The following is a 13,300-nucleotide window of genomic DNA, read 5'->3' on the forward strand; positions in this document are numbered from 1 at the left end:
AAACAAAAAGCTGCTTAGCATTGGCATTAAATCAGAATCTCTGAGACGAGGGCCCTGACGTCTATATTTTTTTAAATTGCTCATGTCAAAAAGGAAGAAGGACTCCTGGACATAGACAACAGTGTGGTGATTGTGGGGCGGGGGCGGGGCGGGGTGGGGAGGCGTAAGGAGAATACATGGAAATAGAAAAAAACATACAATAAAAAATAAATAAAGTTGCTCATGTGATTCTAATGGACAGCCAGGGCTGGGAACCTCTGTCCTATGGCAGACTTTATGTTTTGTGACTTGAGGATAGAAACTCTGGAAGCTGATAGGATGGCATCATTGTAGCGTACCTCGTTTTGTGGGGTCACCTAATTTTGGGTGCAGTTGGTTCTTGTGGTGAGGATAACTAAAGTACTGTATTCTTGCAATGCTGGTGGATTACATCGAATTAGTTTGACGAGGCTCACATTTCAGATGCCTCCTGTGTGTTAATAAACTTGCTGCACAAAGCCCGGGCCATGGACCAGTAACAGCATCGTCTGGGAAATTGCGAGACAGGCAGAATCTCAAGGCCCTTCTTACATCTCCTGAATCTGAATCTGAGTTTTCACAAGCTCCTAAGCTGATTTGCTGTATCTTAGAGTTTGACAAGTACTAGTTTATGCAAGTGCTTTTACATGTTGTTTATTTTACCCTTAACAACAATTTCAGAGGTTAGCATCTTCAGTCCTAGTCCATGAATGAGAAAACTGAAACTGGTAAATTGCCTGCCAGGAGGAGGCGTTCATGAAAGGGACTGATCTTCTACCAAAAGGGAAGATGTTTTTGTGGAGCAAATTCTGACATTGTCTCTGATGTCTGCTGCTTTTTAAACTGCCCCCAACCTTTTGCACATGAAGACCAAGTCATCAGGCCTTGCCCCACCATACTCTCTGGCCACTTCACTTGGTTCCTCAGGTCAGGAGCCCCCGTGGAGGCTACCACAGTTGTTGGTGGTTCTGGATGCATCTTTCCACTTACTGCCTCGATGGTGCGGAGCGTCTGACGAGTCTGCAATGATGACAGTGACGAGATGTTCTTTAGTAAATCTGTGTATACGTGTCACCGAGTAGTGTTTCCTCACATGTGGAACCAAGCTGCCACCTGCTTTTCCTGGGCTGTGTAAAATCTGGGAAAAAGTTGTGTTTATTTTTTTGTTTTAATCCTCACTCAAGGATATGTTCATTGATCCCAGAGAGAGGAAGTGAGAGAGACAGAGGGAGAGAGACAGAAAGAGAGAGAGAGAGAGAGAGAGAGAGAGAGAGAAACATCATTTGCCTCCTGTACGCCCACCTGGACTGGGGATGGCCCCTGCAACCCCATGGAGTTTGCACAGGATGACACTCCAACCAACTGAGCCACCTGCCAGGGCATATTTATTTATTTTTAAATCTCATTATCTGAGCTTTCAAGGCTGTAACTGTGCTGTAGGGAATGAATGTCCCTACAATCGTCCTTCCCTCCCCCGCTGCACAGGGAGCAAACCCCTGACAGATACATTTTACGCTAATTTTGATGCTTTTGTCTTAACTTGAACAAAACTCATAGAAGGAAATGATTTAGCTTATAGTCTTTATCAGTGATATATCTCTAAGTGGGGGTTGCCTCTAAGTGGGGGTTGCGTGTTTTACCAGGAGGAGAGAAAGAGCAGGTATAGAATGCACAAGAGTGAAATATTCCAACAGGGTCCTGCTGGAGAGACGATAAAGGAATTCTCCATTTTAATGACTGAAAAAACGCCATCATTTTCCACTTTACCAGAATCATCGAGTTCTGATACTAAATAGAGAGTGATTCTACTTTTTTGTGGCACATTTGGTTTCACCTTATTTGAAGGGTTTTTTTTGTTTTGTTTTGTTTTGTTTTAACGAGAAAGAGAAGAATCATTAACAAGAGGCAGCTTATGCAGCCGGGTGAATACCACCAGAGCTGTGCTTTGTAAGGGAGATTGAGTGACCAGGAAAATTAATCCTGGGTGTCTGTTCGCTTGGTCTTCCCAGGAGATTTCCTCCACCGATGCGCCTCAGAGCGAAGAGGCAATCTGAGATCAAACTGACATCAGCCCTCATTCTGAGCTTGGCACACCTTCAGAGCAGCTACTGTTATTGTGCCAAAAGGAAGTGGAAATTGAGATAAATGTTTCAATACTCGGATGGAAAAAAGTCCATTTTTACACCACGTCCCTTTTGAAAAACCACATTCCTTAGAAGCAAAGTTTATTGTTTCCTTTTGTGATAGTTTGCTTTTATTTTTTTTTTCTTGAGATGTGGTATTTAAGGGTGGTAATTGAGTTCAGATTTTTAAAATGTGCTTTTTCCACTCTGCATGTCATTAAAATAAAATATTAGCTCTCATGAAATTTCTCCGGGAGTGTCTCTGGTGTGCTGTGTTCCGTGGCCTGTGGAGTGTCAGGCTGAAGAATGATGTTTCAGCGCCATCTGATAACGGATGAACTTGGACCCTGGAATCTGCTGAGGATCTGTTATAATTACGGAGTGTTCAGAACGTGCCGAATGTATACTGAATCTGTCTGTGACTCCGTCACCTGCGTTCGGCATAGGTGTTCGCGTCCACAGAGCCACAGCAGTCTCGTCGTTCCACACAGAGCCGCGCGCAGCAGCCTGCGGGGTGTAAGGCACAGGGCGCAGCCACAGGAGCGCTCCTGTCAGGTTTTGTCCGGCACTTGTTTTCGGGAGCACGGTTATATTTAGAAAGGGATTTGGGTCTGAAACAGTGCATATGAGTCCTTTTAGCAGGTGTGTTTCAGTAGCAAATTTATTTTGCTCTATCCCTTATTTTTCCTGTAGTCCAGTAGGACCCTTGAAAACAAGTGCCGTTCGCTCAGCCCATGTATGTGAACAAGGGTCTCAGTGTATTTCGGTTTAGCGTGCTACATAGAAACTTCACCCTTCTATCAGATTAGCAGGGAAATGAGTTCCACAGTGGGTCTTGGAGTTGGGTACAAAGATGGGAGAGCATTTGAATTTTAAATGTGCAAACCTAACGTTGTTGCTCCCCCAAAGTGCTCGGTTCTTTGTTGGCTACTTCAAGTTTGCTGGGTTACTATGGGATACCGTTCGGTATCTCAGAGAATCCTGGTTGAGCTCCTTTTTTCTTAGCTGCGATCTCATTGATATTCTGATATTTCCTCTAGATCAAGAGGAATGGTGTTTGGACCAGCCAATTTAGGGGAAGATGCAATTAGAAACTTCATTGCAAAACATCGCTGCAACGCCTGCTGCCGGAAGCTCAAACTCCCGGGTATGCCCCAAACAATTCTGTTTTTTTTCTAAGCAAATCTCTCAAAGAACAACATCCATTGTAACCCGGGATGGAGTAGAAAATCTCCATCACATTTTTATCTCATTCGCAGTTGAGGCCTGACTTTCTGCCTGCAAATTTTTCGAGTCTCTAAAGGGATTAAAAGGACAGGGATTTACTTCACTTTCTGCCAAAATGTGATAAAACAACATTGGGCCCAACAGTGTCACAGTCTGTCCAAGGGACAAGTTCTACAGACTTAACTGGGGTCCAGTGGACTGAGACAGGTTTCTGCACCACTCCCCACCCTGAGGTCCTCCGTGGCACCCACAGTTTTTCTACTCTATTGGTGTTTACTCTGGACACTGGGGAGTGTGGGTGTGGGGGGAAGTGCCGCTGTCGGTTAAAGTGGTGCTTTTTACTGCAAAACCCCGCCTCTTTACATGTATATGTTTTAAATCTGGCTTGACAAGGTCACACACTTTTTCTGAAACCAACAGAGTCACCACGGAAAATATTCCTAACATGAAAGCACGCAGCTGGAGGTCTGCGCCCCCCGCGTTGGCAGTCTCAGCTCGGTCTCATTCCTTCCTTTTATCTCAGAAGGGACACTTTATGTCTGTCTCAGCTTGCTCACTGTTTTTCTTAGATCATCCCAAACTCATCCTTAGAATGGAATTTCCCATGTTTTCAGCAGACTGTCCCTTCCTGCCTTCTAAGTGTTCATACCCTGAATGGGAAATCAGCATCATCCGTCATAACTTGGGACGGAGTGGGTGTAAATTTACAATAAAAAGGGCAATTTCTGATCTCGTTAGTGTTAGAAGTAGAAGGTTGAAAAGGACCTGTGGGCAAGACATAGCGAAGGACTGGGATTTGGGTCAGGTTCCTGGTTCCAGGGAGAAGTAATACTCTGGCCGACAGAGGTGGTGGTCAGGGTGTGTCCGCGGAGTGGGCAGGTCAGGCGGGAGCAGCAGAGAGGGGAAGGTTGTCGATGTCTTCTTCTAACTGCCTGGGACTTGGTCTCACAAGCCACAGAGGAGCCCTGGGTAAGGAGATCAGACCAGAGCGTAATGGCTGAGCCGCCCACCGGCCTCTTCTCCGGTCACGAGGAACCCAGGGAGGCTCTGGGGCTGGACTGGGGGGCCTCAGGACCTCCAAGGAGGGCTCTGTCGGAGGCAGGTGCTCACGTAGATCTGAGTCCTCGCCTGATTCTACGCTGGAATCCGGTCCCTTCACCTGGTGTCCTCAGGCGCCGGCCCCTTCCTAGGCCTGCTTCACTGAACCCGGACGGGCAGCCTCTCGTTCTCAGAGACACAGAGACCACGATAGATCTCCTGCTCGGCCAGGAGAAGGGAGGGCTTCAGACGTAACTCGCTGCGTCCGCCCTTGAGCCCCATTAACTGTCTGTATGGTTAAGTGGGAGGTCATTTTTACTTTTCGCCTCTGCTGGTGAGTTTTATGTGAGTAATTCAATAATTCCCCCATCTCTAGACCTAATCCATGGTTCCTTTCAAAAACATTAACATATTTAAGTAGAACTAGGAAACATCCTTAGTTAGTCATTGGTTATCTGAATAAAAAAGTTTAGTCTGGAAAACAGGAGTGGGGGTGTTTTTTCTTTTTTCCTTGATAATCTATTCAAATGTATTCATGATTTATCCATCTCTTCTTTCTATCTATCTGGTATCTGTCTTTAAAGAGGGGCGATTGAAGACAGTGTATACGAACATGGGGTCCAGAGCCAGACAGTCTGAACCCACATTCCAGTTCTTACTGGGCTGTGATCCAGGTCTTGGTTTCCTCATCCAGAGCCCGGCATAATGGCACCGATGTGGTCAAGTTGGTGTGAAGATTGAAGTGATTATGGCTATGTTCGGGAATTGTCTGTTACTACTAAACTATAATTCGAATTATTTTTATGTCCAGATAATGTTAGCATTGAAAATACACAGAATACATGTTTAAGGTTAACAAATTTAATTGATAGAGCACAAGATGGTGCACAGGCGTTTAAGCCCATTTTGCTCCATACATTTCTCCCCAAGGATTCCCCTTATTGGTGTTTTCTTTTGATACTTCCCTTTTCAAACAGAGGAAGGGGGCTTTAGGAAGCATAGGAGCCAATAACTGGATGAAGCCTTCGCAGGCAGTGCCCAACCCCTGTGCAGCTTGGCTGTGGAAGGCCGCCTGCTGGAATCTCGAGATCACCATCTGGGCTGAACTCCTTGTCCCTGACCATCATTCAGCCGTGAAATGTCCCATTTGCAGGTTGGCCTCACTTAACTCTGGCCAGGTTGTGCCTTATAGGGCATTGTGTGTTGAATCAAGCAAGCAAACCTTCCCTCCGTGGCTCAAGAGAGCATAAGCCTAAAACAGCATTGGGGAGCTCGAGTCCCAGGTGGGCAGGGGGCAGTGGCTTGGACATGGTCCAGGGTTTGAGTTTCACATAGCGATGGCCTGAGGAAGCAGTGTGCTTTCTGAGTACTTGGAAACACTTCAATTTCAGTTTATTTGTGTGAGCACTGTGTTTTTGAGGATCCACATAACCGTCTTAATCGTCTTCCTTGCAGATTTAAAAAGGAATGACTATTCCCCTGGAAGGATAAATTCCACCTCTGGACTTGAAATCAAAACAGAACCAGGTGACAGCCCTCCGGCAAGAAAAAGGGGTGGCAATCCTCCGGAAGACCTCACTCGATTGTGAAAAGGGGAGAAGTGAGAAGATGACAGTCCCGCCCTCCGTTCCTCGAACTAACTGCGCTGATGTACCAGGGACTGATTACGTCACAGGGCGTAATCTGTCAGGGCGGCCTTGCCTGTGAGCCTCCCTGGGCCGCGGCTCCTGAGCCTCATGCCCGTCCTTACCTACAGACGTCTTCTGTGCGGGAAGAACGCGTTCTCCCGGATGCTGATCTGGGTGCGGGCTGCTTTGTGTGTGCCTGTCGTCTGTTCCACAGGAAGACACTCGGAGGAGTCAGCTGCGAATACTGCTCCTTCACACCGCATTGCTTCAGCTGGTCTCTGAGATCCCTTGAAGCAAAATATTGGCACTGGAGAATCGGGGAGAAGAATCGAATTTATTTTCTCACTATGTATGCCGGCTCTAATGCCCGCTGCTGTTCACCACCTTACCCACTTGGTGTATTTGTCTGTATACATGTACATTAAGAAGTCACCTGACATCCTCCTCTCTCCTTTCTAGTAGCGCGGGGCTTTGAATAGCAATAATAAGGGAGTACTTGCACAGATTGAAGCACACTCCTGCGCCAACTAACCAGTAAAAATTTAGTATTCTGGTGAAATGTGGATGGGTTGGAGGTATTGTCAGTGAATCACCTGATACTTGGGCATTTCGCTTTTCTATGGAAGAAAGGAAGAGGGAAAGCTAAAGCGAATGCCCTTGCATCTTTTTTTTTTTTATAAGGGAAACAAGACTATGCAAAACTAGCCTTGGCTGGTGTAGTTCAGTGGATTAAGCGCGGGCCTGCGAACCACACGATCGCTGTTTGATTCCCAGTCAGGGCACATGCCTGGGTTGCAGGCCAGTTCCTGGTTCCTGGCAGGGAATGCACAAGAGGCAACCATACATTGATATTTCTCTCTCTCTCTCCTTCCCTTCCCCTCTAAGATAAATAAATAAAATCTTTTAAAAAAGAATATGCAAAACTAGAAATTATTAAGTAGTGTTTTCCCTTCCCTTAAGCTCAGAGGTACTCTCTTGTCTAAAGCTGTGTATATAATTTTACAGGTTAACTTACTGTCCACCAATCCACTGGGGAAAGATGGGTTTCTGATTGAGACATGCTCTGAATGTGTTTGCTTCATTCCTGTGCAGAGTTCCAGTGGCTTGACGAATGCTCTGTCTATTTTAAGTACAAGTTGAGAACGTGTAATTATTGTGGAGGCCAGAGGGAAGGATCCCTGGAAGCTGCACCTTACACTACATCTTGGGGATCAGTCATTTCCCTTTCATACTGTCGGGGTTGCCTGACCTCTGAACTTTTCACACAAGCAGGAACCTCTCCTTTTCCTTTTCATAGAGTGTTCCAATCTATCAGCAACAAACATCCTTGGTTTGAAAAAATTCCCCTTTGTGTTTAGTCCTTACATTAGGTGGTTTGCTTTTTAAGTCAACACTTCTGCATTCCTAGGTTATACTTCAGGGGAAACATTGCCCAGGCATAGAGGGTGTAAAGCCAAGGATTTGGTTTGCCAAGGATCATGTCTGATTCTTGTGTGATTCACACAAGGGCTAATTTGTACCCTTTTATTTTGGTTTTAGAAATGTCGCAAGGTAGGAAATTGGGTGATTTCTTGATTGGCAATGAGGATAAAACATGAATGCTCTTTTTCAGGGCTTGACTGCTTTGTCCTACTCTGCAGGTCAATAGGGATCTATTGGTCCTGAGTTCAGTTCTGTGTTCAGCTGTGGAAAGAGGCAGCTTGCCTGTCCAAGGGTCTAAGTAAAGGCATTAATTCAGTGGTCAACTGTTTGTTAACCTGGAATGGACCTTGAAAATAAAGACATTTTGATTTCAAATTTCTGTGCTGTGCTTTTTTCTACCTTTCCTTTTTAGAGAAAAATCACCAGAGTAACACTGAAAAAGATGAACTCCTGGGCAAAGCTCACTGTGGGATTGCTTGCATGCAAATACTGAGGTGATAATCTTAATTGGAAGTGATTCGTGACCATAAAAGTGTGGTGTATTCATTCATTTAATTGGTCAGTTTTTTTCAACAGATAGTTGCCTTATCTGTATCATGTGAGTGATGAGGATGCAATGAACATAGCATTTCTTTGCCCCCCAAAGGTTTATGTCTTCCTTCCTTCCTTCCTTCCCTTCTTATCCTTCCTCTTCCTCTGTGGAGGCAACTTTGCCCGCAAAGTGCCCCCATCCACCACGGATGAAAGTGAAACTACCAAGACACGATCTGCTTGGGGAGGAAAGGTGGCCGATTCCTCAAAGGAGAAGGGCCAAGAGCCCCTTCCTCAAGGGGTTTTTATTGGGTTCATTTGCACAAGAATACAGGTGAGGATCAAACAAGAGATAGCATTCAAAGAACTATGAGGGCTCATTCTCTGTCAGGGTCAGATAGCTAATGAGCCATAAAACTTTGAGGAACAAACTTCTTGCTTGGACCCTTATTATTTAAATGAGAGCATTCTAAACAAAGCAGGTTTCACAGGATTTTACATATTCTTTCTTATGCCTGATCATCCTGGATCCAGCTCTAGCTGGCAAAGGGCTACACCGCCATCATAGGTTTTTAGGCTTATGTGGATTAGAGCCAGGAACCACTTCTCCCAGATGGAAATGGGGACTCAGGCTATGTCAGAATAGCCAGGGGGCAAGGGTGGGTCAATCACTCCCTTTTTATTGCAGCCCCCTGAATCCTTCCATGATGTCCTCCCAAGTGATCCTGTCTGGCTTAGGTTGCCCCTCCTCTGAGGGGTCTTACCCGTCTCTGACTAACCGACCAAGAGTTGGGGTCAGGGGATGAAGCAGAAGCAGTGCTGCTGCCAGAGACAAGCTTTGTCTCCTTAGTGGCTCACATTCTGGAGGTTGCTCACTCAGCCTTAGCCATGGGGGGCAGTTACAACTCCTGAAACCAGGCAGAGCGGTTCCCAACATTCCTCTTTCCCTTCCCCTTCTCCTCCTTTACTTCCTTCTCCCCTCCCCCTTCCTCCCCCCACTTCTCTTTCCCAAGTTTAGACTTCTGGTTGGTGCTAAAAAATTTGACCTCTGGGCAAATGTTGAATCTGAATGTGTATCTCATACCCTGTCTGCCAGTGGGCTGTAATTTCAGACTGGGATAAGAAAATTAGGGTCCATAAGAAGGTAAAAGAAGTGCTTTTTGGAACTACTGAAGAAAAATGGACCATATGCTCCTTGCATGCACACAAAGCCCATTTCTTAGATGGGACCTGCACCTGGGAACCAGAGACACAGCAGGGTCTCGGAGTGTTTTCTGAAGGCATCCTGTGCACAGGCTGTGCATTCCTGAAGTGACTTTGGCCCCATGACACTGTGAAGCTCCGACAGCTCCAGGGAATGAAATCAGATACAATTTTGGGTGTGTCTTGCCCTGTTATTTTCTCGGGTTCTGTAAAAAAAGTACTTGATGACTAATACTTTCCCCCAAACCGTTCATTCGAGTTTTTCCCCCCCTATTTTGGTGGCTGTTGCTTTAGATGAGATCGATCACCCAGGTTCTTCAAGTCATGACATAGCTGCCCCCCATCATGGCTTGTTGTCTTCCCCCATCAGTCACCAGCGTCTGGGACAAAGCATGGCACCGAAGTTTTCAATGTTATTTATTGAAATAATAAAACCTTCATTTGATAAATTTTATTCTGTAGGTGATAAATCAGATTTGCGTTTTTAATCTAGAAGGGAATGATCACCAGTTCCTTAAGACCCAACACAATTCTTTTGATCTCTCTCTCTTTTAAATTTCCAGGAAATAGCTTTTAACAACCTATACTTTGTCTATTGAGTTCTGAACCAGTTCTTGCCCTTATCATCAGGGCGATAATACCACAGTACAGTCCCTCTTACTGGTGACTGTTGAAATGAGATGATAACTTCCCAGAAACTGCCTAGAAATAATCATCACTTTATTACCCTTTGAAAAGAAGATTGATAGAAAAGTCATTTGAAAGATGGTTAATTGCTGTTCTCTCGTACAACTTCTTTACTCACATCTCTCCAAAGCATGAGAAGGGGCGGATTACTCTCTGAGGTCGGAATTTGAAGGCTGGGTGTTTGCTTCTTTGAAGTCTTCATATTTAATTTTCTGTAGTCATTTCTTGGGCAATTTTCTAAGAAACTAGTTGCAGCTAATTTATCATAAGTTAAAGTCAAATGACAGAAAAGATTTTTTTCCTTAACAGCATTTTATTCCACAGAGGTTAGCTTCTGAAGGAAAATAAGACTTAAATAGCATTTCAAATCTCCAGCCACACAGTGGATACACAGAATAGAAGGGGTTCTGAAAACCACACTGGTTTTTTATTTAGCACAGTTATTAATTTTGACTTTTCTTTTTAGAACATGATATACAGATAAAATATATTTTTGTGAAATTCCCTCCTAAAAATAATTAGTTAAGTTGCCTTGTTTTCGAAGAGAGATTCTTAGTTCTCAAGGGATAACAAATGTCATCTCTATTGTTGGCAGATGTTGGTATAATGTTATATAATTCATTTAACCTTTCTTTTAATCCCTAATTCCTAAATGGAGATGAGATACTTACCTTTTCAAATAAAGGTGAACAATAATAAGAAAGCATTTATAAAGTCCTTTGAGAATCTCATTTAAGAGGCTTCTTGTGCGTATGGGATCCAGTTCAATAAATAATAAGGGTTTTCATTTTTGATACTATGAGATCTTTATTTAATGTTTACAGAGGATGCTCAGTGGACCTGTCTCAGTATAAACACAGAACTAGTTTCTGCTATTTCTCCCTTTCCCATGGGAATATGCTCATATCTCCCTTTCTGTTTTGAAACTTAATTAAATAGTTCAAAATCAGGGCATTCACCATTTCACGGTGTCTCCTATTTATTTTGTTTTTTGATGGACTTAGGTTTTCCAAGCTAATTTCTTTTGCCATCTTCTGACCAAAGAAAGTCTTCCATAAGAAGCAAAGCCCAAAGCTTGTGCCATCATTGGTGACATTTGGGGGTATGAAGAGAGAGCAGGTTTAGAATCCTGATGCATGTAAAGCTTGATGTTTTACAAAAATGATAATGTAGAGTTAAATTGTGTCAGTATATGGCTGACAAAGTAATTAGCAATGAGAAAATTTTGCCTTATAGCTTGTCAGCATTTTTCAGCAACTAACTTCCTTTACTTATTTATTATTATTATTTTTATTAATCCTCACCCAAGGATATGTTTACTAACTTTAGAGAGGTGGGGGGAGAGAGAGAGAGATGTGAAGCAACCTATAGGTTGCTTCCCATACCCACCTCAACTGGGGACTGAACCTGCAACCAAGGTATGTGCCCTGACTGGGGATCAAATCTACAAACTTTTGGTGTACGAACAATAATCCAACCAACTGAGCCACCTGGCCAAGTCAGCAACTAACTTCCTTCAGAATTATTTTTTCCTAGTGATTATTTTTCATCGTGAACCTTTCAAAATTTTATTTCCTAAATTAGTCATAAGGTCTTGGCATGTGGTAGACTGGTTATGGTAGACTGGTAACTGTCCAAATGTGGACCTAATGATTTCCTCATTGAGGTGTTTGGGGAATCATCATGGTGTCATGTGGTTATACTTTGGCTTCTAATGAATCATTTTTTCTGTATCCTGTTGTTCATCAAGTAAGAGGTCACAGAGCCTAGGCATGCTTTAGCTACCAAAAGAAACTCTTGTTGTGTGTTATGGACTGAATTATGTTCTCTNAAATTTTATTTCCTAAATTAGTCATAAGGTCTTGGCATGTGTTACGGTAGACTGGTAACTGTCCAAATGTGGACCTAATGATTTCCTCATTGAGGTGTTTGGGGAATCATCATGGTGTCATGTGGTTATACTTTGGCTTCTAATGAATCATTTTTTCTGTATCCTGTTGTTCATCAAGTAAGAGGTCACAGAGCCTAGGCATGCTTTAGCTACCAAAAGAAACTCTTGTTGTGTGTTATGGACTGAATTATGTTCTCTTGTAATTAACGTGTTGAAATCCTAACACCTAGTACCTCAGAATGTTACCATATTTTGAGATCAGGTCTTTAAAGATGATTAAGGTTAAATGAGGTCAGTAAGGTGGGCCCTGATCAAATAGGACTGATCTCCTTAAGAGGGAAGGTGAGTAGGACACACACACATAGAGAGAGAAGATGATGTGAAAGATATAGAAAGAAGGTGGATGCAAGGCAAAGGGAGATGCCTCAGAAGAAACCAGACATGCCAACACCTTGATCTTGGACTCCCAGGCTCCAGAACTGTGAGGGAATAAATCTGTCTTATTTAAATCACCTAGTCTGTGCTACTTCATGAAGGCCCTAGAAAATGATTGCAGTGTGTTGCCGTATTTTAGAATTCCCTACTCGTCCCTGAGATTTTGTAGGTGGGGAGTTGGGGAACCAGAGATGCTGGTAACAGCAGTGGAGATGAGAAGGAGTAAGGTGCCATCATCTGCTGTGGGTGAGGACAGAGCGTCACAGGTGGTGGCAGGACTGGTGGATTATTTTCCCCAGGGAGTAGAAAGTGATGTGCTCTGGAAGATCACATGACTATTGCAGATAAAAACAAACATGGCTAGCATGGGCATTTTAATTATATTAATTCTTTCTATCCATGAACACAGTATGTGCTTCCATTTATTTGTATATTCTTCAGTTTATTTCTTCAGTGTCTTAACGATTTTCCAAGTATGGGTCTACATTTTTGGTTAGATTTATTCCTGGGTATTTATTCTTTTTGAAGCACTTGTGAATGTGATCGTTTTCTTAATTTTCCTTTCTGTTAGTTCATTATTGGCACATAAAAATACAACTGATTTCTGAAAACTTTGTATCCTGTCACTTTGCTGAACTCACTTATCAGTTGCAGTAGTTTCTTGATGAAATCTTTGGGGTTCTCTATGTACAGTATCATTTCATCTGCAAAAGGCAGTTTTACTTCTTCTGTTCCAATTTGGATGCCTTTTATGTCTTCTTCTTTTTTTATATAGTACAATTTTTAAATATGTTTGATTAATTATGCCATTACAGTTGTCCCATTTCCTCCCCTCATTCCCCTCCTTTAGTTCATGTCCATGTGTCACAAGTTCTTTAGATTCTACATTTCCCATACTATTCTTGTCCTCCCCCCATCTATTTCCTACCTACTGTCTATGCTACTTAGTCTCTGTACCTTCTCCCCACTCCCCACTCCCCTGTTGCTAACCCTGTGATCTCCATTTCTATGGTTCTGTTCCTGATCTAGCTGTCCTCTTAGTTTGCTTTTGTTTTAGGTGTGGTTGTTAATAACTGTGAGTTTGCTGTCCTTTCACT

At 43.4% G+C, this 13,300-nt stretch overlaps 1 protein-coding gene across 8 annotated transcripts in view; it reads left to right on the forward strand.

The window, feature by feature from the left end:
- TRPM6 (transient receptor potential cation channel subfamily M member 6) overlaps positions 1–6,473 on the forward strand; it is a 150,696-nt gene extending 144,223 nt beyond the window's left edge. For 7 of the 8 annotated variants that reach the window (XM_037030310.1, XM_037030308.1, XM_037030309.1 and 4 more), the window contains 2 exons: positions 3,182–3,288; positions 5,862–6,473. In XM_037030310.1, the coding sequence (XP_036886205.1) occupies positions 3,182–3,288; positions 5,862–5,995 (241 nt within the window). In that variant the 3' untranslated portion in view covers positions 5,996–6,473. The remainder of the gene's footprint in view (positions 1–3,181; positions 3,289–5,861) is intronic. The other variant, XM_037030314.1, reaches the window with a different exon arrangement.
- The last annotated feature ends 6,827 nt before the right edge of the window (positions 6,474–13,300 follow it).

Source organism: Sturnira hondurensis, unplaced genomic scaffold, assembly GCF_014824575.4.
Source record: "Sturnira hondurensis isolate 20B ecotype Veracruz unplaced genomic scaffold, ASM1482457v3 Scaffold0020642, whole genome shotgun sequence".
Lineage (NCBI taxonomy): Eukaryota > Metazoa > Chordata > Mammalia > Chiroptera > Phyllostomidae > Sturnira > Sturnira hondurensis.